A 27,332-nucleotide genomic window follows, 5' to 3' on the forward strand; every position below is an offset into this window, starting at 1 on the left:
TGAGAAGGGGATATCACTGCATCAAGCCCATCCATCTCATTGAAAGGTGAAAATCAATGAAGTGAATAGTTCAACTACTGATGTATCCTCTAAAATTGTTGATGAAATTTTTTTATTAGAATTAAAAAAGAAATTATTTTATTTGTAGTTTTAAATAGTTTTGAATATTTTTACAATTACTTGTCACTGCTTTGAATTTGCAGTTCCTTTTTTTTCACTGTGCATTGCAAATTAATTTTATAAAGTTTTTTTGTGTAATGGCCAGAAAGAAATTGGGTCTAGGAGCCAAGGGGGCGGAAACCCAACAAAGTTTGGGGACCACTGGTCCAGATGAAGGCTGAGTTTATGCAACAACTCGCTTTTATTGCCTACAATGGGTCGCCCCCCGAACTGCACAACACTAATATGGAAAAATAGCGCCAGATCTTCTAAACTCAGAACTCTCTAGCCAACCTTCACAGTGGTTAAGGCGGATAACCACCATATTTCAAGGGTAGTTTGAGGTTGTTAATTTGTGCCAGCGACGTCCAGGTCCAGAAAAATAAATAAATTATGGAAAGAAGTCCTAACGAAAACAAACCTGCTGAAATATGTCATCGTTCGTAGAAAGTTCCACTGGTTTTAAGCAAACACAGTGGGTGGGACATTCTCAGATTTACCAGTGGGGTTGCGGATTTCCATCATTTTGTTCCTGCTACTCGTTTCGTCTACAAATCTAATTTGTTTTCGTTGATGGATACTGTGCGCTGTCCCGCTCATCTTTCGCTGGTGGCATTTTCGGAAGCGCTCAGGGCGCTGAGTGAACGCAGGCCGCCGGTGTCTCGGGAGGGCGGGCGGCTGTGTTGAAGCAGGAGGGCAGCCGCTCGCCAGGTGGCGGTGTGGAGGGAGGGCAGCCGGACGCCGGGCAACTGTGTTGAAGTAGGGGTGGGAGCCAGTCGCCAGGTGGCGGTGTTGAAGCAGGAGGGCAGCCAGACGCCAGGTGGTGGTGTGGAGGGAGAGCAGCCAGACGCCGGGCAACTGTGTTGAAGTAGGGGTGGGAGCCAGTCTCCAGGTGGCGGTGTTGAGGGAGGGCAGCCAGACACGAGGCAACTGTGTTGAGGGAGGGCAGCCATTCGCCAGGGGGCGGTGGTGAGGGAGGGCGGCCAGTCGCCAGGGGGCGGTGGTGAGGGAGGGCGGCCAGTCGCCAGGGGGCGGTGGTGAGGGAGGGCGGCCAGTCGCCAGGGGGCGGTGGTGAGGGAGGGCGGCCAGTCGCCAGGGGGCGGTGGTGAGGGAGGGCGGCCAGTCGCCAGCGGGCGGTGGTGAGGGAGGGTGGCCAGTCGCCAGGCAGTGGCGTGGAATGTTGGCGGAGAGCCGCCAAGGGGTGGGCGCCTAATCCCGTTTTGCCAGGACAGATGGGAGCAGCGGAGTGAGAGTTCGAGGCACTGGGAGCTGCGAAGAGACAGCACATTGTCTGGGCTGCAGGTCAGTAGGTGATCCCCTTTCTTCCCCCACCCCCTCCCATTCTGCACTCGGCCTCTCCCATCACGCTCGGAGCCCCTCCTTTTCTGGTCCCTTACTACTAACCTGATGGCGCGTCTCGGAACCTTGTCCCCCAACCCTTCCACACTGTCGGCAGGGCAGGTCGCAAGGAAAGCGCTGGTGTGGCGCCGACCGAGAGGTGGCAGCGGGTGGGTGAAGTCAAGGGGTGCAGTAAACGTGGGTGGGAATTGTTTGTTGGTCCCCAAATAGTAATTGTGAAGGAGGAACACGTGAGGAAATTACAAGTTCATACGCCGGAGGTGGTTATGTGGTTATCATGGGCAACTTAAACTGCTAATATAAGTATAGGATGTGTGAACGAATTGCCTGTTTTAGATCTACAACTGTGCGAAGGGGTAGAGTTAATTATTTAGTTTGCATGTAGCTTCTAAGCAGCAGTGACGAGAACACGATACAATTTTACATTGAATGTGATGCTGTAAAAGCCTAGCCTGAGGTTTCCAGTGTTAAGTACAGAACATAAGGCGTGTGCAGCGGGTTGGGTTGACTGTAAAGGTTTAATAGTAATAAAGCTGTGATAATAAGGCAATGCAAACAACAGGAATTTTGCAGATGCTGGAAATTCAAGCAACATACATCAAAGTTGCTGGTGAACGCAGCAGGCCAAGCAGCATCTCTAGGAAGAGGTGCAGTCGACGTTTCAGGCCGAGACCCTTCGTCAGGACTAACCGAAGGAAGATGATTAGCATTTAAAGAACCGTTTCGAGCCGGTTGATAGATTGCAAAACTGCTTGATAGATTGCAAAACTGCATGATAGCATTCAGGCACTTGGTAACATTTAAAGAAATAATTAGTTATTTTGTGGTAAACGTACATTGGGCATAGAATGACTAATAAGGTAGAACATAATTTTTAAAATATAGGAATGTTAAAACAAAAGTGAAAGAATAAAATGAAGCATCAGGGCTGGGATTGTTTGCAATTCAGTGAATATGACGAGGAAATTACTGTGGAAAATGAAATGTGAATCAGAATCGTGTGTGATATATTGTGAAATGTGTTCCTTTGTGGCAGCAGGACATTGCAATACAAAGTAAAAACTGTGAATGACAACTGGGTCTCGGCCTGAAACGTCAACTGCGCCTCTTCCTATAGATGCTGCCTGGCCTGCTGCGTTCACCAGCAACTTTGATGTATGTTGCTTGAATTTCCAGCATCTGCAGAATTCCTGTTGTTTGCGAATGACAACAAGAAGTGTGTGTGTGTGTATAATATACACACACACACATATATATATATATATATATATATATATATATAAAGGAATTAAATAAGTAGTGCAAAATAAGAGGAAAAATTACTGAGGAAATGTTCATGGGTTCATTGTCCATTCAGAAATCTGATGGAGGTGGGGAAGAACCTGTTTCTGAAACATTGAGTGTGTGTCTTCAGGCTCTTATGCCACCTCTTTGATAGTAACAATGAGAAGAGGGCATTGGGTGGGGGGTCCTTTGTAATGGAAGCTGACTTTTTGAGACGTTGCTATTTGAAGTTGTCCTGGATGCTCGGGAGGTCAGTGCCCATGATGGAGCTGGCAGAGTTTACAACTTTATGCAGCTTTTTCCGATCCTGTGCAGTGGCCCCTCCATACCAGACAGTGATGTAACCAGTTGGAGTAAACCAACAAAGTTCTGCCAGTGTTTATAATTAATAGCATTGATAAATATGTTGGATGAGATGGAAGAAATTACAATGGGAACAAGGAAATAGCAGAGCTTAAACATATTTTATGTCTGAATTCACAAAAATAATTTCTCAGAAATGCTGGAAAACCTAGGTTCTGTTGCAAATGATGAAATTAAATGTATTAGAAATACTAGTCACGCTTCATTATGTGCCATGTTGTATGACGTAGCGATCATGGTCTTTCCATGATAATGGTTGTTCTTGGCAAATTTTTATGCAGAAATGGTTTGCTATTGCCACCTTCTTTGGGCAGTGTCTTCACAAGACGGTGACCCCAGCCATTATCAATGCTCTTCAGAGGTTGTCTGCCTGGCATCAGTGGTTGCATAACCAGGACTTCAGTGCACCAGCTGCTCATATGACCATCCACCACCTGCTCCCATGGCTTCACATGACCCTGATCGGGATTTACATCTTGCCCAAGGGTGACCTGCAGGCCAGTGGAAGGAAGGAGCACCTTACAGCTCCTTGGATGGAGACATACCTCTATCCTACCACCCACAATACTAGTAGAAATGTTAATAAACCTGAAAATAATCACTGACAGAACTTGATGATCTCCATTCCAGAGCTTTGAAGAAGGAGCCATAGAATTGTACAGCACAGAAAGTCCATGCCGATCTTTTTGCCCATCTGCATTAATCCCATTTGTCTACACTAAGACTGCATCTTTCAGTGCCTTGCCTATCTCTCATCTGTCATGATTCCACTGTTTCCTGTGGTATCTTTGTTTATAAACAAACCCTCAGATTTATTTAAAAATCCTCTGGATATCCAGGCTTCCCTAAGTAATTGCAGCCAGACCATTTTTTGAACTATTGAGCTATATTTGATGCAAACTCGTTATTAATTAAAAGCAAAAAAAAAAATCCTTTGCCCCGTTTAAACAGTAACATTTCTTTTACATTTTCTGTCGCTCTTAGGCCAGCAAATGATAAACAGCTCTGCTTGCTCCTTTTTGGATTGTGCCATTTGAATCCTGTTTTACGGTGGTTTTCTGCTGCCTCAGCTGCTTTATCACTGAAAATCCACCTAATCGCCCGATCTTTGGAGTGCCTCATATTGAGGTTGCAGCAAACTGACATTTTTGGAATTGTAAGTGAAGACCGGTCCTGTTATTTTGTTTGCTGTTCGCTATTGTCATTGTATCCACTCTTAAGCTTCTGGTGAAACTGCCAGATACCAGTACTTCAAATCACTGCCCCCTTTTGGTTTTAGTCTCAGAGCTATGACCAATGCACTCAGGCAATGATCACGCTCACCTTCATTCTGTAAGTGATTGTTCCATTTTACAAACTGACAGAATTTCACTGTTTCCAGGTGTTAGGCTTCACCAATTTTGTTGGTGGAAAAACTGATGCCACCAAACCCAGCCATACCGCTCACCACTTTGAGAAGCTCCAGTGGGACTCTGAGGATACAATGTTTGAATCCAGCACATTTTGCCTCCTGCCTATCAGTGTAATGTTATTCAGATACAATGCTGATCGGCCCAATGACCTGCATCACCCAGCAACCCACCTATTTAACCCTGACAGGGCAATTTAAAATAATCAATTAGGCTATTAACTGGTACATCTTTTGAATGTGGATGAACCTGTTATGGATGGCTTAAATTGATCTTAGTTAGCTGTATTAATTGTTCGGCAAAGTAGGAAACATGAGAAATAAAAACCCCTTGAGGACATATTCTTTGTTTCCAGCTTCTCAGACTATGTACAATGAACAGTGTGGTATTGGGTATACTTACTATCTTAGGGGATGGAATGAAAAGAATAATTGCTGTAAGAAAAATCATTCTGTCTTACTCCCAGCTCAAAACTTGCATTAATATAAAATTATATTACTATTATTGGAACATTATGAACTCCAGTTAATAAAATGTGTTTTTTTTTGTTCAGTGCCATGAATCCCTAAGATTGTTTTCTCTGGAGATTGTCTAATATGAAGTCAGGGGCTTAAAGTACTTAGCTGCAATGTGAATTATTGTGCTCAGCTTTGCATATATTAAGCTCACATTACAGTAGATCTTTGACACGAGGAGTTCTGCAGATGCTGGAAATTCAAGCGACACACATCAAAGTTGCTGGTGGATGCAGCAGCCCAGGCAGCATCTCTAGGAAGGGGTACAGTCGACGTTTCAGTCCAAGACCCTTCGTCCTGAAACGTCAACTGCACCTCTTCCTAGAGATGCTGCCTGGCCTGCTGCGTTCACCAGCAACTTTGATGTTTTTTGTACAGTAGATCTTTGAATTGTGTTCCTTTTCTCTTAACAAATGTACACCATTGACTGCAAGCCAAATTCAGGCAAAAGGTTCATCTTTTCAGCGAAAGTACCCCCCCCCCCACACCTGGATAAATCTGCTTGGCTTGCTTTTGTTATGGTTCTGCTGGGGCTGATGAGGTCAACATTAGAGTAGCATACTCTTCAACAAATGGGTCAGGAAGTGGTCAGTAGAGTGGGTGGGTAGTGCACTCTTCCTTCTCCTCCTGTAATGCTCGGCTTCTGTGCTCAATAACATCCTGAATGTCTCTTCTCCACTTTTCTACGTCATAGATTAGGGTCAGTAAGGATGTTGCAGTTCTTCAGGGGGTGTTTGACCGCATACTCTATCTGGTAAACAGTTCCCCTGAGAGAGCTTGGAGTGATTTAAAGAGCAAGGCATGTAAGTGCCATGATATCAATACTGGGAATGTTGACCTTCAGAGAGGGCAATGATATTGGATCACTTGTCCATCTAGTAAATTTGTAAGATTTTTGTGGAGATGGTGTTGGTACTTTGTAGATTAGTCCAGCGCGCTCTCGGTATGATAGAGGAGAGCAGGGGTCAATGCAGCTTCAGGGGATCAACTTTTGTGCTAGATCTGAAGTCTTAATCTGCATTGCTGTCCTAACTAACACATTGAAGGTGACAGTGAATTTCATCGTCAGTGCCAGCCTCTCTCAAATGGTTTGCTCCTGAAATTTGGGAGTTGGTCTGTTGTAGGGGTAAGACTACAGAGGGTTAAAAACTGGTGAAATAGAATGTTGCTTGTACTGATGTGAAAACAGGATGCTGCTGATACAGATCAACAAAAATAAAGAGACTTAATTGTCTTATAGCATGCTACTATTGTGGCAAGAACTTGCTGTTGACTAAATTAAACTTGTGGAAATTTAAGTGTTATATTCTGTAACCAAAGCATAGTTTTACTGTTAACTAAGTCTTCTGTGTAGCGATATATATGAAGAAGTGTAACGATCAAAACATTTTTAATTAAGTTTTCTGCATATCACAGATGTGGAAAGGTGTATAAGGCTGACACAAAATCATATTTTTGACGATCAGCTTTGTCTGGTCTCTGGTGGGCACCAGTTTCAATAAATTATAAGTCGTTTTGACACCAACTTCTTTGATTGCTCCTACAATTTGAGGAGACCCATTAATGAAAGTAAGAGACTTTGAAAATATTGATGCTGGCCTTGGATCCCAGCTTCAGAGTATGTGCAAATGTCACCTGTACATAGCAGATTGGGAGACAAACAAACACAAGCACATGTATCCACTCAGACTCGTCATTGCAAATGAAATTTGTTAAAGCAATCAATGAAGTGTAAGCTGTCTTGTTGTTTCCTGTTCAATATTACAGATGGCCCTAAGATTTGACTGTAGTGTAAGAGGTTTGTTAGTGTTGGTGTCCTCCCTTCATGTAGATTTTTAATCACTAAAACAAATCATGGGTTATGTTGGCAAAAAATTATGAGTGAAATCACGGTGGAGAGGGGATCTGCACTGGAATTTCAATCCTTAAAATTCAAATCATTGTCAATAAAGATTGCAGTTAACTCAACCCATCACTGCCAAAGAGAATTGGGAGGGGAGGGGAAGAGGGAGGTAGGTGGTGCACAGTTCATTGAAGAATAAGCAGGTAAAAGAGATTCACTTGGTCCATACCCTGAAATTGTTTTATTTTAAGAATTGTATTGATATATTTTTAAGTGTTTACATTTATTAAGCAATATTCTTGGCTGTGGAATGTAACAACAGTTTTTACATTGAAACTATTGGGAAATACCTGCATTTTCTTGGAAGTAACCCCTTTGTCAGTCAATGGATAAGTATCTGCTCTGCTGTGGTCTAATTCAGACATGTGATTAAAGAGGAACTTAAAATTTTGCAGCCTGTTTGTTTTGGCTCAAACACAGTGGCTAACATAAAATGATGGTGGTGTATGTTAGCTTTCTTAGGTATTTGCATAGCCTCCTTCGTCATTAGTCAGATGGTCACATGCCCAGAGATGCAAATACAACTCCTGTCAGTAGCCACAGTAATTTATAGCATCTGGTTTTGTGAAATTTAAAAAAAGGTTAATATTCTTGGTTCCACATAATAGAATTTGACCTGGAATAGGACTCTGTACTTTTCAGTTCAGAACTAAAGTTCTTCCTAAAGCAGATAATGGGGAATGTACTGACCATTGGGGATGTCCTTATCCTCCCTCAAGCTCTATTTGATTTTAGTATGGCGTATTTTTGAGTGGAACAAGCTTCATTTTTACTTGCTCTTTGTGCTAAAGCTACCTTATAAAAGCTTTATTCCTGTCATTCTTTCCTTTAATCACTTCTAAAAATGTTGCCCATTCCACACAGACTGTTTATCTTGCTGAAATGCCTATTTTTCAAAGGGTTAAACTGTGTGGGTTCCCACTAGCTGGCCACTTTTCCAGCCCACCAAAACTCAAACATTCCACATTGATGCATTGGCATCCGACGGGTCTAGATACAGTAGTGATAGAGATGTTCGGGATTGGAGCAGTGCTAGTAGGTGGTTGATCACAGCCATTTTCAGTCAGAACTGTGGTCATCATCCAGATTAATAAAAACACATACCTTGTTAATAGGAGTGTTCTACAGACCATGTGAAGTGAAAGGAAGTAAACTATTACCAAGAAATTGGGAGAATAATTGAAAAAAACTTAATAGTCAAGGTATTGTGAGCATCCTGACTTTAACTGGCCAGAAGCAGTAGGAGACATTAAGGGGATGAGTCCTTGCAAAATGCACAGGGCTGTTTTTTAATTCAGTGTGTTGGTAGAATGATCCACTTTTGGATCGAGTGAGAAATAATGAACTAAAACAGGCAACGTTTTAAATAATTCAGGAAGTCTTGTGCTGTACATAATAAATTGGAGAAGAGCAGGTTTTGAGGTTCTTGAGATGAAACTTGGGGCAATAAGATGGAAACAAAAACGATATTGGAAAACAAAAATTTTAAGCGCAAAATGAAAACATTTTAATTTTTCAACAGGATAGAAAGAAAACTACAAAAATAGATCAAAGTACATAAAATAGTAATGCTCTGCATAGGAGCACTTATTTCAGAGACTAAGGCCACTGAGGGATGAGCGGCAGAAAAATGGAAGCAAAAAGTGAAATAGTAACAATAAATAATTATTTATGTTTACTGGGGAGGTGGGCATGATTTCAGAACATGAGAGAAATTTCTCATGAATAAAACTCACGGGTTAAAACTCATAGATTACATTTCTATTTTATTTAGAGACACAGTCCAGATCAGGTTCTTCTGGCCCAACAAGGCTGTCTGCCCAGCAAATGACCTATTTAACACAGGACAACTTACAATGACCGATTAACCTACCAGCCAGTACACCTTTGGTCTGTAAAGGGAAACCAGAGCATTCCGAGGAACCTATGTACTTCACAGGGAGAGCGTACAGATGACATCAAAATTGAATTCCAAGCTCTGGAATACCCAAGCTATAATAGCAATGCTAACCATTTAAAAATATCTATGGCAGCTAGAACAATAATGCGTTCAGTAGAGCTGTTATTTCATAGCTCAAGCAACCTGGATTCAGTCACGATCTCTAGCTTACACAATTTTCCTCTGACTGTATGGGTTTCCTCTAGATCAAGAGTTCCCAACCTCTTAATACCATGGACGCTTACCATTAACCGAGAGGTCCATGGACCCAAGGTTGGGAGCCACTTTTCTAGATGTTCCTGTTTCCTCCCACTTCCTGAAATCATGCAGGTTGGTAGATTAATAGGTCATTGTACATTGCCTTTCATCTCTAGGCTTGTCATAGACTCGAGGGGAAATCTAGGTTTTGTGTAGGATTAATATAATGAATGTTGGTATAGACTCATTAAGCCAAAGGACTTATTTTCGTGCTCTACAACTCTATGTCTCTGAGAAGGCAGCCACATGCTAATAAGTGAGCAATTTCTTGAAGAATAGATGCAACACCAAAGGACTGGTGTTTAATGTTTAAGAAGGAAATTCGTGCCCCAGGACCTGTGGACCAATTGGCTTAACTTGATGTTAGGAATTATAATGGAATCCTACAAAAGAAGAATATAGATAAATTTGTAGAAAACAAAAACACAATATGCAGTGGTTAGTTAGGACCTTGAAAAGAACGTATTGGTTGAACCTGACTTAGTTCTTTACTGGGGTAACTAAATATAGACAAGGTTAAGGTTTATGGATACAATTTATTTAGATTTCCAAGTTCTTTTAAGGCTTAAGAGAGCAATTGGTGCTGAGGCAAACGATCAAATTAATTAAAGCTTTTTTTTAAACTCAGAATAGCGGAAATTTAGAATTTGGCAGAGTAGACTACTCAGTCTTGGGACAACACCATGCAACAATGTCATGTCAGAGATGGTTTGTTACCTCAACTATGCATTATTCACAGTAAATTTTCACCCTTTGAGGAAGAATCTGTGTCAAAGAAGACTCTGCTTCCGCCAGCCTGAAATAAAATTCTCCCAATTTTTGTGTTGGAGGTGAACCATTATCTTGAAATAGTGAAGTCTGGATCTAATTTCTTCTCAAAGTGAATGTGCCCACTTTATCAAGACTCTGCAGGATTCTAAACAATACTGCGCAAAAGTCTTAGGCACATACGTATAGCAAGGGTGCCTAAGACTTTTGCACTGTTCTGTATTTGTCAACGTGGAGCGAAGAGTGAACTTATAAATCTGGCAGGAGTAAAGGATGTTGGGAATGGTGAGGGTGGGGCGCTGCAAGAGATGTGTGGGACATGAGGCAGAGAAGCAGTGCCAGGGTCAGGGGGCTGCTGCGGATGCATATGCACTCAGCCCTCAGGTACCAGGCAAGGTCATTTGATTCCAAACCTTGGTTTATTGATCATTACAGAATGGCTCTCTGGTGCTTCACACTCTATCCCCATCCTCTTCCTCTTTTCCCAACCATGGATAAGTCCCTGGGACCTGACGGAATATTCCCCAGGCTGCTCCACGAGGCGAGGGAAGAGATTGCTGAGCCTCTGGCTAGGATCTTTATGTCCTCGTTGGACACAGGAATGGTACCGGAGGATTGGAGGGAGGCGAATGTTGTCCCCTTGTTCAAAAAAGGTAGTAGGGATAGTCTGGGTAATTATAGACCGGTGAGCCTTATGTCTGTGGTGGGAAAGCTGTTGGAAAAGATTCTTAGAGATAGGTTCTGTGGGCATTTAGAGAAACATGGTCTGATCAGGGACGATCAGTATGGCTTTGTGAAGGGCAGATCGTGTCTGACAAGCCTGATAGAGTTCTTTGAGGAGGTGACCAGGCATATAGATGAAGGTAGTGCAGTGGATGTGATCTACATGGATTTTAGTAAGGCATTTGACAAGGTTCCACATGGTAGGCTTATTCAGAAAGTCAGAAGGCATGGGATTCAGGGAAGTTTGGCCAGGTGGATTCAAAATTGGCCTGCCTGCAGAAAGCAAAGGGTCATGATGGAGGGAGTACATTCAGATTGGAGGGTTGTGACTAGTGGTGTCCCACAAGGATTGGTTCTAGGACCTCTACTTTTCGTGATTTTTATTAACGACCTGGATGTGGGGGTAGAAGGGTGGGGTGGCAAGTTTGCAGATGACACAAAGGTTGGTGGTGTTGTAGATAGTGTAGAGGATTGTCGAAGATTGCATTGAGACATTGATAGGATGCAGAAGTGGGCTGAGAAGTGGCAGATGGAGTTCAACCCAGAGAAGTATGAGGTGGTACACTTTGGAAGGACAAACTCCAAAGCAGAGTACAAAGTAAATGGTAGGATACTTGATGGTGTGGAGGGGCAAAGGAATCTGAGGGTACTTGGTCCACAGATCCCTGGAAGTTGCCTCACAGGTAGATAGGGTAGTTAAGAAAGCTTATGGGGTGTTAGCTTTCATAAGTTGAGGGATAGAGCTTAAGAGTCGTGGGGTAATGATGCAGCTCTATAAAACTCTGTTTAGGCCACCCTTGGAGTACCGTGTCCAGTTCTGGTCACCTCACTATAGGAAGGATGTGGAAGCATTGGAAAGGGTACAGAGGAGATTTACCAGGATGCTGCCTGGTTCAGAGAGTATGCATTATGATTGGAGATTAAGGGAGCTAGGGCTTTACTCTCTGGAGAGAAGGAGGATGACATAATAGAGGTATACAGGATATTAAGAGGAATAGATAGAGTGGACAGTAGGCGCCTCTTCGCCTGGGCACCACTGCTCAATACAAGAGGACATGGCTTTAAGGTAAAGGGTGATATTAGAGGAAGGTTTTTTCACTCAGAGTGTGGTTGGTGCGTGGAATGCAGTACCTGAGTCAGTGATGGAGGCAGATACACTAGTGAAATTTAAGAGACTACTAGACAGGTATATGGAGGAATTTAAGGTGGGGGGTTATATGGGAGGCAGGGTTTGAGGGTCGGTACAACATTGTGGGCTGAAGGGCCTGTACTGTCCTATGTTCTATAGGTGCGTATAAAGGGCCTGAAGGGTCATTGGGGACCCGAGTCACCCCAACCACAAACTGTTCCAGCTGCTACCATTCGGGAAACGGTACCGCAGCATTAAAGCCAGGACCAACACGCTCCAGGACAGCTTCTTCCACCAGGCCATCAGACTGATTAACTCATCTGATACAATTGTATTTCTATGCTATACTGACTGTCCTGTTGTGCATACTATTTATTACAAATTACTATAAATTTCATATTTCACATTTAGACGGAGACGTAACGTAAAGATTTTTACTCCTCATGTCAGAATCAGGTTTATTATCACCAGCATCTGTCATGAAATTTGTTAATTTAGCAGCAGCAGTTCAATGTTATACATAATTAGAAGAAGAAAAAATAATGAATAAATCAATCAATTACAGTGTATCTATATTGAATAGATTAAAAATCCTTCAATAACAGAAATAATATATTTTTTAAAAGTGAGATAGTGTTCACGGGTTCAATGTCCATTTAGGAATAGATGGCAGAGGGGAAGAAGCTGTTTCTGAATCACTGAGTGTGTGCCTTCAGGCTTCTGTACCTCCTACCTGATGGTAACAGTGAAAAAAGGGCATGCCCTGGGTGCTGGAGGTCCTTAATAATGGACGCTGCCTTTCTGAGACACCGCTCCCTGAAGATGTCCTGGGTACTTTGTAGGCTAGTACCCAAGATGGAGCCGACTAAACTTACAACCCCCTGCAGCTTCTTTCAGTCCTGTGCAGTAGTACCACCCCCCCCCCCCCATACCAGACAGTGATGTAGCCTGTCAGAATGCTCTCCATGGTACACCTGTAGAAGTTTTTGAGTGTATTTGTTGATGTATCAAATATGTTCAAACTCCTAATAAAGTATAGTTGCTGTCTTGCCGCCTTTATAATTACGCTGATATGTTGGGACCAGGTTAGGTCCTCAGAGATCTCGCCACCCAGGGACTTGAAACTTCTAGATCTCTCCACTTCTGTTCCCTCTATGAGGATTGGTGTGTGTTCCTTCACCTTGCCCCTCCTGAAGTCCACAATCAGCTCTTTCATCTTACCGACATTGAGTGCCAGGTGGTTGTTGCTGCAACACCAGTCCACTAGTTTGCATATCACTCCTGTACAGAACTCTCGTCACCACCTGAGATTCAACCAACAGTGGTTGTATCATCAGCAAATTTATAGATGGTATTTGAGCTATGCCTAGCCACAGTCATAGGTATAGGGATAGTAGAGCAGTGGGCTATGCACACACCCAAGGTGCACCAGTGTTGATAGTCAGCGAGGAAGAGATATTATCAACAATCCACACTGATTGTGGTCTTCTGGTTAGGAAGTTGAGAATCCAATTGCAGAGGGAGATACAGAGGCCCAGGTTCTATAACTTCTCAATCAGGATTGTGGGAATGATGGTGTTAAATGCTGAGCTATAGTCGATGAACAGCATCCTGACATAGGTGTTTGTATTGTCCAGGTGGTCTAAGGCCGTGTGAAGAGCCATTGAGATTGCATCTGCTGTTGACCTATTGTGGCGATAGGCACATTGCAATTGGTCCAGGTCTTTGCTGAGGCAATTATTCAGTCTAGTCATAACCAACTTCTCAAAGCATTTCATTGCTGTAGATGTCATTAAGGCAGCTCACATTATTCTTCTTAGGTACTGATATAATTGTTGCCTTTTTGAAGCAAGTGGGAACTTCCGCCCATAGCAGTGAGAGGTTGAAAATGTCCTTGCATACTCCCGCCATTTGGTTGGCTCAAGTTTTCAGAGTCTTACCAGGTATTCCATCAGGACCTTCTGCCTTGCGAGGGTTCACTCTCTTTAAAGACAGCCTAACATCAGCCTCTGAGACAGAGATCACAGGGTCACCGGGTGCAGCAGGGATCTTCACAGCTGTAGTTATGTTCTCCCTTTCAAAGCAGGCATAGAAGACTTTGAGTTCATCTGGTAGTGAAGCATCACTGCCATTCATGCTATTGGGTTTTGCTTTGTAGGAAGTAATGTTTTGCAAGCCCTGCAAGAGTTGTCGTACATCCGATGTTGCCTCCAACCTCACTTGAAATTGTCTCTTCGCCCTTGAAATAGCCCTTTGCAAATCATACCTGGTTTTCTGGTACAGACCCGGGTCGCCAGACTTAAATACCACAGATCTAGCCTTCAACAGACGACGTACCTCCTGGTTCATCCACAGCTTTTGGTTTGGGAATGTACAGTAAGTCTTTGTGAGCACACACTCATCCACACAAGTTTTAATGAAGTCGGTACCAATTGCTGCATACTCATCCAGATTTGTAGATGAGTCCTTGAATACAGTCCAGTCCACCGATTCGAAGTAGCCCTGTAATCGCTCCTGTGCTTCTCATGTCCATATCTTCTTGGTCCTTACTACCGGTGCTGTAGTCTTCAGTCTTTGCCTATACTCAGGGAGTAGAAGTATAGACAGGTGATCAGACTTCCCAAAGTAAAGGTGTGGAATTTTTGATGGTTGTGTAGCAATTGTCCAGTGTGTTGTTTTCTCTGGTATTGTAAGTAATCTGTTGATGGTAATTGCTTAGTGATTGTTTTTCAGACTGGCTTGGTTAAAATCCCCCAAAACAATGGTGAAGGTGTTCAGGTGTGCTGTTTCATGCATGTTGATCCCATTGCTCAGATCATCTAAAGCCTGATTGACAATGGCCTGAGGTGGAATGTATACTGCTACCAAGATGATCCCGGAAATCTCCCGTGGTAGGTAAAATGGACGGCACTTAACTGCAAGATATTCCAGTTCTGCTGAGCAGAATTGGGACAGCAGTCGGTGTCCTATCTATCCTGACAGTGTATAGTAAACCCGTAGATCTGAATTGCTGATAGAAGGGGTTAGCCAGGATTCCATGAGACAAAAGGACACCAGCGGTCCTAATGTCCCTCTGAATCAGCAGCTTAGCTCTGAGATCATTGATTTTATTCACCAGAGGCTGCACATTTGCCAGCAAGGTAGTCGGTATTGGGAGTTTAAAACCCCGTACCCTTAAACGCACTTGTATCCCTAACCTGCAGCCATGTTTCCTATGTGGAATCCTATGAGGAATCTGTTCCCAATCACCATTGTTTTTGTCAGTTCTAAGCAGTGATAGTTCGTTTAAGCGCATTAAGACATCTTTGTTGACTGTACTGACCTTGGAAGCAGCTGAGCTTTTTAGCAGTATCAGGTGGAAACGAGAATATTTAATCATATCCATTGAGAGTTCTGCTGCCACACGAGTCGCCTCGAGGCACCCTGAAGTCCAAGTATGTATCTGAAGGATGCAAGAAATAAAGTCAATTCATTTGAATTCAATTCAAATATGTTTTAATTTGCAGCAGCAGTTCTGTGCAATACATAAAATTACTATAGTACTGTGCAAAAGTCTTAGGACCCTAACTATTTATACTGTATGTGTTTAAGACTTTTGCACATTATGTATGTTTTTATTAGCTGGATTTGAGTCTTGATCATTAATACATTGATATTTTAAATACTGATTATGATGCATTCTTAGTTTTTATTTTTACAAAAATAAGAGAGTTCTGGAATAAAAAGGGAATGTATTTTTCACTTATGTATTAAAACATTTTACTGGGGTATAACCCCTTCGTTAATTCTCCCTCTGTAATTTGATCAAATGACTCTGAAACCAGTGAAGTATAATGCATCCCTAGCTAGTTTAATATGTTGCTCACATGTGATCCCTTGAGACCCACATGTGATCCCTTGAGACCCACTTGTGATCCCTTGAGATCTATGCAGAACCACAGTGGAGAATTGAGGGTTACGTTTATGACATAGCTTGTTCCTGTAAGTGGATATTTTTGATAAAGGGAAGTATGTAAGTATTGGATTTAGCACATAGTTAGATTGTGGAAAATTGATATGATAATCCACATCAGGAGTACATAAAGAGAGCTACCTTTTAATCAGGACAGCGACCGAGATTTTAAAGCCAGAGTTTCACAGCAGTTTCACTGAGGAATGACCAATCAGCAAGGGGGATTCATTAGAAAGGGCTAGTAAGAATAATTCAAGTGCAAGTGGAGAGGCCATTCTTTTGGAGTGTGCCTGTCTTTAGAGTGGCTTTGGCTCATCAGGCTTGGGTGAGGTAAATTGCCTTTGAAGTTATTCTCCTTCTGTTCTTATTTGTTCATTTCTCATCTACTAGGGCATAGTAGTTTAGTGAGAATGGCTCCAGAGGTAGTGTTTTATACTGCGTGTGGGAAGTCTGAGAGACCTCCAGTCTCCTGGATAAACACACCTGCACCAGGTTCACCGAGCTGCAGCTCCTGAGAGGGCGTATTAAGGAACTGGAGCTGCAACTCGATAACCTCGACTCATGCAGGAGAATGTGGAGGTGATAGACAAGAGCTACAGGGAAGTGGTCACCCTGAGGTTGCAGGAGACAGGATAGTGGGTGACTGTCAGGAGAAGGAGGGGAAATGCACAGCCAGTGCAGAGTACACCTGTGGCCGTTCCCCTCAATAATAAGTATATAACTTTAGATAATATCAATGGGGACGACCATCCAGGGGGAGCCACAGTGACTGGGTCTCTGGCACTGAGTCTGCTGCTGTGGCTCAGAAAAGCAGAAAGGTGAAGAGAACTCAGTGTTGATAGGAAATTCCTTAATCAGAAGAACAGAGACACGGTTGTGTGAGCCCAATAGAGACATCAGTGGTATTGTCTTCTTGGTGCCATATTCAGGGATGTCTCAGAATAGATCCATGGTTTTCTCAAGGTCGAGGGTGAGCAGCGAGAGGTATTTGTGCATATTGGCACCAATGGCACAGGTAGGCGACATCATGAGGCCCTGAGAGAGATTTTGGGGAGCTAGGTAGAAAGCTGGGAAGCAGGACCTCTCTGGATTGCTGCCTGTGCCACATGCCAGTGAGGGTAAGAATAGAATGACTTGGCATGTGACTATGTGCTGAGGAACTGATGTAGGGGACAGGTATTTAGATTTATAGATGATAGGGATCTCTGCTGGGGAAGATATAACCTGTACAAAAGGTAAAGTTTACAACTGAAGCTGGGGCCGGGGGGGTGTCCAATATTCTTGCAGGCAAGTTGACTAGAGTTGTTAGGATGGATTTAAAGTAGTTTGGTAGGGAGGTGGAATCCAGAGTGATAGTGCTGAAGATGAGGTAGTTGGTTTACCAGCAGATGCAATGTGTAGTGAGACCCCTAGCAAGGAAAGGCTGATGATAGGGCAAAATTGCAGTCAACTGAATGTTGCAATGCAAAAGGTGATCAAAGTCGAAAAGGGTGAATACAGGACTGAAAGTGTTATGTTTGAATCTGTGCAGTATATGGAATAAGGTAGATGAACTTGAAGCACAGTTACATTTTGGCATGTATGATGTTGCAGGCATCACCAAGTCATGGCTGGAAGATTATAGCTGGGAACCTTATTGTCCAAGGATACACCTTGTATCGAAAGTACAGGCGGGAAGGCAGGGGGTGGCATTGCTTTGTTGGTTTAAAAAAAAAATGAAATTAAATCATTAGAAAGATTTTGAATTGTTGTGGATAGAGCGAGGTGTCCAAAGAAGTTGGGATCATCTCATACTTGGAGCATTAAAATGAAATGAGTATGTACAGAAAATGATAAAGACAAATGCAATAAAAGCTTGAGAATGACAACAGTTGTAGTCTGACGAGCAGTTCTGGAATTTGCACCTTATGAAAGATATTTTAACGAGCCTCAGAGGGAATGAGTATGTTTATGACAAAAACAACTGACTCCAAGGGTTAAATCACAAGAGGCACTATGCAGGTTGTTGTTAAATTGTCTATCATTTAGATGGTCAAAAGGAGTTTTAATTGAAGATTTCAAGATATTAAAGAGAGTTGATGGGAAACAGTTTCTTCTGATGGTGAAATCCAGGACTAGGGAGTACTGTTGACCGCAAGCTCGGAAACACTTCTGGTATCAAAAACAAGTGGACTTTTAGAGATCTCTTGTTAATAACAGCTGCTTCCATCTCTAAAATTAATAGAATTATGTTAATCATAGACATTATAGGATATCAATCAATGATGTAGTTAGGTCACAGAATAGACTCTTTTTTGATGAGAGTTGTGAGGTTAATTAGCTTCCTCGCCCAATAATCCGGCACAGCGAAGCTTTTGGCTTGTTATGTCTGAGTCAGCCCAATGGTATAGTTTCAAATCACCCATTTATTCTCTTGCTGTTCATATCCTTGCATGCTTTCCCTTAAAATAGTTATCAAACTCTTTTTGAAAATTTCCAGTTTTAAAAAAAATTGATGTCAATTTAAAATTGAATTGGATTGGAAATAGAACTAAATGGGAGAATTTGCTAATTATGTTATCATGCTAGTACAGATAAGTTTAATGCAGGTGGAAAGCTTGGCTTGGTGTAAGAGAATGCTGTTTATAAATAAAATGAATTCGCACCATTTGGTGATGTGCTTGCATTAGGATGGGGTGCAATTGACATATAGAACAATACAGGCCTTCAGCCCATGATGTTGTTCCAGTCTTTTAACCTACTCCAAGATTAATTTTCCCTTACTCTCCCACATCACTCTCCAGTCTTTCATGTGATTGTCTACATCTAAAAGTCAATTATGCTGTAAAGAAACAATAACGGTGGTGTGTTGTTTTCTTACACATGTTGCAGCACACAGTTAAGATGTTCCTTAAATCAGTGTATTAGTAATAGAAAATAATAGGTGAGGATGGAAGAGTATCATGACAACTAACAGCTGAGTTAGAGCTAGCAAATGGGATTACTTTCCATACTTATAAATTTGAACTGAGTAAGTTTTTCATTTAGGTTGTGTGACCTGTTCAAAGTTAATGTCCAAGTAATCCATTCATATATGTACAAAGTACAATTAGGATCTCATGAGATTTTGTTTTCTTCCCCCTACCCCCATAATTCCCTGCCACCTCATTCCTGATTGTAGGCTGCAAAAGCTATTTCTTGCATTCCTATGGGATATAAATCCTTATAAACTCCTCTCTTCCTTGTAACCTTAAGTCTTAAGACACATTGTTTCAAGTTAACTAAGCAACCTTTCACCACTTAATGTACTCTAAACACTTTTCAACTTTTCTCCTGTACCTTTCCAATCTCAATGAGATTTTCAAAATAAATGTAATGCATACCTGTGCTGATTATTAGGCTGGTAAGTAATCACGATGAATCTGGGTATGGCGTCTATTACTGGGATTTGCTATTGCTGCTGTACAACGTCCGATAATAACTAGTCCTCTTCTCTTGAGTAGAAATTCCCAGTCTGAATATAAATAAACAAGTTATTTATTACTTTTTTATGGATGAATACGCCTTAGACTATGGAGACTGAAGTATTGACATTCACGATTATTTTAATTATTTATTTGAAACCAATTATTTTTCTTTGAAACATAGTTTCATTGAAATTGAGGGTGTTTTCTTCTTACAGATATTGAAGCTGGGTGACTTTCATTAAAATTGGAACAATGAGAATAGCAGGTAAAATACAGCAAACTTTATTAAATTACTTTTTAACACCATTTGCTTTATATCAAGACACCTGGATAAAATTAAATTTGGAACATCAATTGACAGTGTACTAGGGTTGGTGAACCTTTCTAGAGCATTTGCTCACATTGACAATCATCTATCACGTGTCGTAATTTTGAGCAGAGATTATCGCTGAGTAATGAATTGGTAACAATAATTATGTTTTTTTAAGGAAAAACAGTTGAGACCTGGTGCTTATTTCTGTTTATTCAGTGTTTTCTGCTGTTTTATTATTTCAATCCCACAATTTGTCAATTAATGTAGTTAATGTATATAATCCTGAACTTAAATTTAATACTTATTCTGAATAAATTACATGAATTGTTCACCCATTCAATTCAATTTATTGGAAATGCAGTGTTTTCAATAAGTGCACTGTTTGGTTTGCAGATATTAAGCTTTTAGATTAAAGATTATTCAAAAATGTTAGCAACAATTTTGTCTCAAAAAATCATGACCTATAGGATTCCAGTTTTTACTATAAAATTGATTTTGAAATTGAATCTACAAAAACAAATTCTTCCTTGCATCACATTTGGCTCTTTTGAGTTTCATTTTGTGTCCTAAGTACTTCACAGCTTTGCTAGTGTGAAGAATTTTTCTGTTTTCCATGATTTAAAAAAAGTCTTTTGAACAACTTTGTAACCTCATGCTTTTCAAGAAAAATAGCCCAGATTTTTAAGCTGTCCCCACAATCAAAGTCCCTCAATATGGATTTGTTACGGTAAATCACTCCTTCTACAGCCCTCCTCCTTTCCTGGAATATTGTGTCCATTACTGGACAAGTAAGTTGTTTGCAATTTCTTATTGTGTCTTATTTCCTAAAACAGTTTCTCAAGCTGACATGTTTTTTTTTTAACTATTTGATCTTTCAGGTCCAATAAAACTTGGGGTTGTCATTGTAGTGTCTTTGCTGATGGGTTATCTTGCATTCCAAATATTTGAAATCAAAATCAATGCAAATTTCAAATCAATATTTAGTAAGTATTTTACTACATGCTCCAGTATCTTGGAATGCTAAGTTTCTGAAATAAAATGCAGAACAATGTTTTTACATAGAAATAAGTTGATTTCATTTATATAACAGAAAGATGGCTTGAATGATTATTAATATTCAACTGTTGTTATAGCACTATCAGTCTCCACCAGCCTCTTTAGCAACAGCTATTTCATTTACATTGGTTTAAGTAAGTTTAACGAAATATTTTTTCTTTTGAGTAATGCTTTTACTGTGGTTTGGTACCTCTGTGGCATAAGAGCCCTACTGTCGAACCATATAACTTATCAGGTTTTAGTTGCATGGGGTTGGTTTGATGATGCTTTTCTCACTGTTTTATCTGCTTTCCTTGTCACCTTACCTCTTCTCCTGTGTATAAAATGATTCCCCTGAGCATGGGATTTCAGCATTTGAACATCTGGATGCCTTTAAATAATGTAGAACATGTACATTGAAAACAACTTGCTGATTACAGGTGGCAATGCAAATCAAACGTTAATGATTGTTGTTTTCGATTGTGTCTATATTATATTATATTATAATTTGAGGCCATTGATGAACCCTTTCTACAAGCTCACAGGTAATACTGATTAAGGAACTAATCAATAGCTCAAAATTAATCAATGAACTCCAAGACCTAGGCCTCAATACCTTTTTGTGCAAATAGATTTCCCTTACTTGTAGATCCCAGTCAGTTCAGATTGGCAACATCTCCTCAATAATCTCCATCAGCAAAGGTGCACCATAAGTCTGCACCTCAGCGTTATCAATTCAAAGGATCTGCCCTAGGTCCAGTGCCATTATAAAGAAGGTACCGCAGTGCCTCTACTTTCTTGGAAGTTTGCAAAGATTTAGCAAGTCATCTGAAACCTTGACAAACTTCTATAGATGCACGGTGGAGAGTATACTGACTGGTTACATCCTGGCCAGGTATGGAAATACCAGTGCCCTTGAATGAAAAAAAGTACTGATGTTAGAAAATTCTATGTGTAGTATTGATGACAGTTTTTATGATGAGATTGATGTTAAACTCTGCTATGCCTATGACAATGGATGGGATCACACACTCTTTGGGTTCAAAGTAAATGTATTATATACTGTCCTGAGATTTTTTTTTGTAGGCATTTACAGTAGATATAAAAAACAATAGCATCAGAGTAAAAGTGCACACAACAAAGACAAACAACCAATGTGCAAAAGACAAAAATTCTTTGAGGTTGTTGATTCAGGAATAGCTACTACCCTTCAACCATCAGGTTCTTGAACCAGAGGGGATAACTACACACAATTTCACTTGCCCCATCATTGAAATGTTCCCTTAACCTATGAATTCACTTTTAAAGACTCTTCATCTCATGTTATCAATATTTATTGCTCTTTTTTATTATTATTTTGTGAGTATTTTTCTTTTTGTATTTCCACGGTATATTGTAAAAAGACCATAAATCACTCTTATTCCACTCACGTTCGCCTTTTCTATTGATCCTTTTTGAGTACGCATGGTCCTCATTCAGATAGTTGAATAGTTTATGGAGAGAATTCTATATTCAGCGTGCCATCTGATAGTTCGTAGCTAATACTTCTTCTGTACTTGCTGTAATGCACTCTGTCATGATCAGCACAAAGGTCTACCCTCCTGGTCTTTCTCTAATCAATTCTCTCTTATTTTCAAGGCTCTTTGTTCATTCATATTTGTGTTCTCATGGTGAATCTTAACATGCCTGGGCAGTTCTGTTAATTCTGTCCTCATTCCTGATCCTTTGGTTAGGAGATCAACTGATGGTATCTAGAAACAAGCATCAGCTGGAGTGAACTATACATTATCTGGAAATAACATTTTAATTATTGTAATTATTTTCTCATTGCTTTTGTTTAAGAGAAGTTACTTACAACTTTTTTAGCTGCTTGACAGAGCTGAGTAAACTAATCACCCACTTTCAAACTAGCAGCAAAACCAAAACAAGATTGCAAAAGAAGCTTTGCAGGCTATTTTCTTTATATACATCAGCTTTTTAAGTTAAGTTGTAATGACTGTTACATGTAAGTTAAAATGATCCAAAAGTAAGGCTGTGAAATTGCCTTGTAAAAGTTGCAGCAATATGCAACAGATTGTCATTGGACCCAATTTTAACTAATTTCATGAGTTAAAGATGCTTTTAATTGATAAGACCTAAATATGCACATCTTCCATGAATTTTCTGAAAGCTTTCATCATGACGCATGTATAATTTGAAAATATGTGAATTTCAAGATTGACGTATTTGTCAAATTTTTAGCTTGCTTTAAATTATTGCAAAGCAGATGAGTTGATTACTAACAACAGTTTAATTGTTTTATTTTGCAGCCAGATCACAAGACAATCAAGTACAAAGTAAGCCTTTTTTCAGATGTGCAAACTGGAAGTTTTAGACTATTACAGTAATTAATTTTTTTATTTTTCATTTATTTTCAGAAAGGGGAAGTTGACCATCTAGTCCTCTGTACTTTTAGTTATGAGCACAATAGTAAAGTCTTCTGAAGTGTCCTGTTGCACAAATATTGCACATGAGTGTTGTTACCCCAGACGTGCCAGTTTTCAGCCCATTCGCACTGTCTACCTATGGTGCATTGGACTCTGCACAGTGATATGGGCATCTCTTTGAGTTTGTTATTTGCAGTGGTATTCTAAGATTTAATAGAGCGAGGAATATAAAAGTATGCCATCCGGATGTAGTAGGAGTGAATTATTGTTTAGAATTGTAGTTTTAAAGGCTTCTGTATACATCCTGCAATATATATAGTAACTTTGGAATATGGAGAATGTTCTCTTCCATTGATTGAACACATGTCAGCTTGGTATCGGTGTTGAGTTTTTTATATAGCTTTTGCAACCTCAAATATACTTCTGCTATCCAGAAAAAAATATATAAAACTAATTTATGGTCTGATAATTTTTATGGGATTCAGCTAACACTTTGCAGAGAAGATAGAGATAATACTGTAATGCTTATCAGTCATCTTCCTGTATTCTTTGTTTTTTTTTCTATTTGTGTTAATTTATTGAGTAACATGTGAATTTATTTTTTGAAATAACTCTTTAAAATTTTATCTTAGTAACAAAGGCACCAAAATACAAATGTGGCCTCGCAAAGCCTTGCCCTGAGAATCATTTTGCATTCAAAATGGCCAGTGGAGCAGCAAATGTTGTTGGTCCCAAAATCTGTATTGAAGATAAAATGTAAGTGTCGAACACATCAGCTCCTGCTTTACGTTAAATTACAGATAAGTAAAGTGTAACCAAGGTTAATTAAACCCAAAGATTTAATGTTAAAAAGCTCCACCTGTGAAGGGATGAAAACTAGGTTTGCCGAATTTAAAAAAGAGAAAACTTGGGGGGTGGGGTGGGGGGGAACTATGAGAACAAGGCGTGGCTGACACAGGTGCAAACAAGCATGAGAAATGCAACAAATTATTAGAAACTAAAGATGTTAACTATTCAAAGTAGAATTAGTAGTGAGCATCTACACCCTACTTACTTGAAACCACTCAGGGTGAAACCTCTGGAGGAGAGACAATATCAGCAGAGACGAGTGTCCAAGATTTCTACTGTGTAACCCAAAATTAGTTATGTTCAATCTTACCAAGGGATTTGGTCAGGTTTTTGTTGTCTAAGTTTTATGAATCAACCTTCGGTGGATGACCCACTTCTTCATTCAACAAACAAGAAAATTATGTATTTATTTTAGGGAGAGGGTGGAATTTGAATTTGTAGACAAACTGACTTGAACTGAAACTGAAGTTGACCATAATACTTAAGAGTAGGAATTCAATTCATTTTCAAGCTAACTAGGGATAAATAAAACGGCAATTGTTAGTCTGTAAACCTTTACATTAACACTAGATCTAATTAGAGAAATTTAAGTAATATAGGTTATTCTAATGAGTGTCACTAATGCTAGCTAAAAAGGAATTTGGTTTTCATTTGATATCTAAAATTTGGAACCTAAGAATGTTAGAATTTTGAATTGTTCCATAAATATTTTGTATATACTGCTATTTTTATAAACAAACTTGCTCCAGAAGTGTGTGTTTTCTATTCACTGCCTCCTTTCAATACCTAGAGCTTCTGATGGTCCACTTGCACCTAGTATAGTACTATGTAAGTAGATTTTCTCATAAAGAGTGCGGTGACCATTCACACTAGATAATACGAGCGCTACAGAGGTGTTATGGAAGTATAATAGGGATCGATGTTTTTTTTTTAGCTCAAATCATAAAAGGTTAGCAGGCTGATGCAACAAGTGTTTGGGAAGGCAAGTGGTGTTTATTTCAAGGGAGTTGTAGTTTAGAAAAGGGGCAGTATTGATACAATTGTACAGAAAACTAGTGAAACCAAACACCAAGCACTTTGCACAGTTTTGGTCCCCTTATTTAAACAAATAATCCTACCTTTTGTGGGAAGCTCTGCCAGTCACATGAGCAGTAATAAGGTTTGCAAGCAATGAGGTAAATTATTGATATTTTCTGTACTTTAATGCTGTTGATTATGGATAAATGATAACCAGAACACCGAGAAGTCACCAAATATGTGTGATGACATTTAAAAGGAAGTTATGGATGAATATTTTTCCTTCATCCTTCAGCATAATGAAAAATGGCTCCTACTTTAATGTAGGTATCTAAAGATCCAGTTGATAAAATGAGGAATATATTGATGTGCTATATTAAAATAAACTGTATTAATGTGATATATGTAATTGAAAGATATATTCTATTTAATTTTGGGGTTTTATCTAAAATGAAATCCAGTTTCCATTCAAGTTTCAGTATGTATTTTAGTTCCATCATTGTTCTGTTAATGCCATTTGCAAGTGCTATACGAATTTGTTTCATATTGCTCCTTGCTCTGTTTTCCACATTGACTGCAAAAGCATAAGCAATGCTTCACTGCTTTGACAACATTTGGTTCACAGAATTGTGCTCTCTAGCAAATTTGACATGACTCTAATTGATTTATAAGTGTATAGTTTCCAGAGCAAACCCAAAGCAATGCACCCCTGTGGCAAATAATTATCTCGGCTTCAGTAGATAAATGCAATTAAAGCTGAATTATTTTGAGGTTTACCTGGGCACGACATTACATCCAAGGCACGTTGTGCATTTTCATAATATCTGTAAACAAACAACCTTAATACAAAACCTCACAGTAATATGAAATTATTCTCTCTGTTGTAGCGTAATGAGTGGTGTTAAGAACAATGTTGGTCGGGGTATGAACATTGCTACAGTAAATGGTAAGTGAATCAATTTATCTCGTTTGAAGTTCCTAATCTCCTGTTTTGAAACAATGCTTCATGCAGCAGTTTCCTGCCTTTGTAAGATCAGTTATTCAAATTCTTGACAGTTTGGTTATCTTTGTGTTTATTGTTTTATACTTTGCGGAAAGTAACATCAGTAGGAATTGTATATAATTGATAGCCATCTCTAACTCTGAACATAAAGGTAGTGTGTAAAAAATGAGATTAGGGATCAGTGTGTGGCAGTGTTTTTAAAATGCACGTTCTTTCTTTTATCAATGATGAGGGTGAAAATAGTCTTTTTGAATGCACTTGGGAAGACCAATTTCTGTCAGTTTTATAACTAAGTATTCTAAACTGCGTGTTTTACACTTTAAAAAAACTTTCAAATGTTATTCTCTTACACTTCAGCTCATTCACCTTTCTGGTTTTTCAGGTAAAACTGGTGAATTATTGGAGACTAAATTTTTTGACCTTTGGGGTGCAGGTACAGATTTAATACTACAGATTATGATATCTAATGTTTATGTTTGACATGTAATCTTTAATGCTTAAAATTTTCAGGAAGGTGTTTGAAAAGGCTCAGTGCAGTTACATTTGCAGTTTAAGCAATAGTCTTAGTTTTCTAAGATTTTATTTTGTTAGAAAATATTTACCTCAATTTATTAGTCATTTTGAACTTGTTGAATCATTGCATTACTTTGAACTCTATGTTAAATTTATTTAGATCTAGTCTGACCTTGATTCTGTTGTAACAAGGTCCCTCTATATAAATACAAAGATTCCCACCCACAACACACCATGAGATATGAATTGTCTCCAAATATTAGTAGAAGAACTGGGGAGGAGAGTTAGGTGAGATGATAAGGTAATTATAGTATTTGAGGAGTGTTTTGAGACTGCGGAGAGCAGAACTGGGGAAGATGATTGTAAGAGTTGAGGACATAAATTAGGTCATCTGACGTAAAGAAGGAAGAGAGGATTTAAAGAAAAATTGTAATGACAAAAAGTGGTATTAACTGTACTGATGAATATAAGTTGATAGGTGAAAAACAACTTTGTGGCGGTTATATACAGAGCGATCTCTCTTGAATCCATGTTTTTTTTAATATAATGTGTTCACATCTCTGGGTAATACTTGGAAACATGAGCTGGTATGGTTGCACTTGAAAAATCCAGGTTTGCTGTGCAGCTGAGGCAGGAATTCAGACACAAACTTGTTATTTGAATCAAACATTTGAAGAAAGAATGGAGTTAGAAACTGGTGCCTATTTTCTTGTGAAGCATACAAATTGGCTTGACCTTATCAGAATGTTTAACTCTTCTCAGAGATTAATGTCAAATGAAAATATCAGGCAGCATTGTGGTACTCCAGAAGTTCCTCTACAATGCAGAGAAAGTTGATGGCAACAAATGATCTGGGCTGAAGAAAGAACCCCAGTGCAGTTCTGAGTTAACCGTCAATGGGTTAAAAAAAAAATAGATTACTACAAGCATTTTTCTTTTAATTTACAGCATGTAAGTCTTTAGAAGGTG

General features: G+C 39.7%; 1 protein-coding gene across 3 annotated transcripts in view; it reads left to right on the forward strand.

Moving 5' to 3' along the window:
• The first annotated feature begins 1,295 nt into the window (after positions 1-1,295).
• Positions 1,296-27,332, forward strand: part of LOC134351693 (protein FAM3C-like) — a 40,093-nt gene continuing 14,056 nt past the window's right edge. The window contains exons 1-8 of one of the 3 annotated variants that reach the window (XM_063058205.1): positions 1,296-1,461; positions 4,150-4,321; positions 19,423-19,472; positions 20,399-20,503; positions 22,865-22,891; positions 23,614-23,737; positions 25,735-25,793; positions 26,233-26,283. In XM_063058205.1, the coding sequence (XP_062914275.1) occupies positions 19,460-19,472; positions 20,399-20,503; positions 22,865-22,891; positions 23,614-23,737; positions 25,735-25,793; positions 26,233-26,283 (379 nt within the window). In that variant the 5' untranslated portion in view covers positions 1,296-1,461; positions 4,150-4,321; positions 19,423-19,459. Of the gene's footprint in view, positions 1,462-1,603; positions 1,668-4,149; positions 4,322-19,422; positions 19,473-20,398; positions 20,504-22,864; positions 22,892-23,613; positions 23,738-25,734; positions 25,794-26,232; positions 26,284-27,332 lie in introns of those variants that run through there. The other 2 variants (XM_063058204.1, XM_063058206.1) reach the window with 2 other exon arrangements.

The sequence above is a fragment of the Mobula hypostoma genome, chromosome 9 (assembly GCF_963921235.1).
Source record: "Mobula hypostoma chromosome 9, sMobHyp1.1, whole genome shotgun sequence".
In the NCBI taxonomy this organism is placed as follows: domain Eukaryota; kingdom Metazoa; phylum Chordata; class Chondrichthyes; order Myliobatiformes; family Myliobatidae; genus Mobula; species Mobula hypostoma.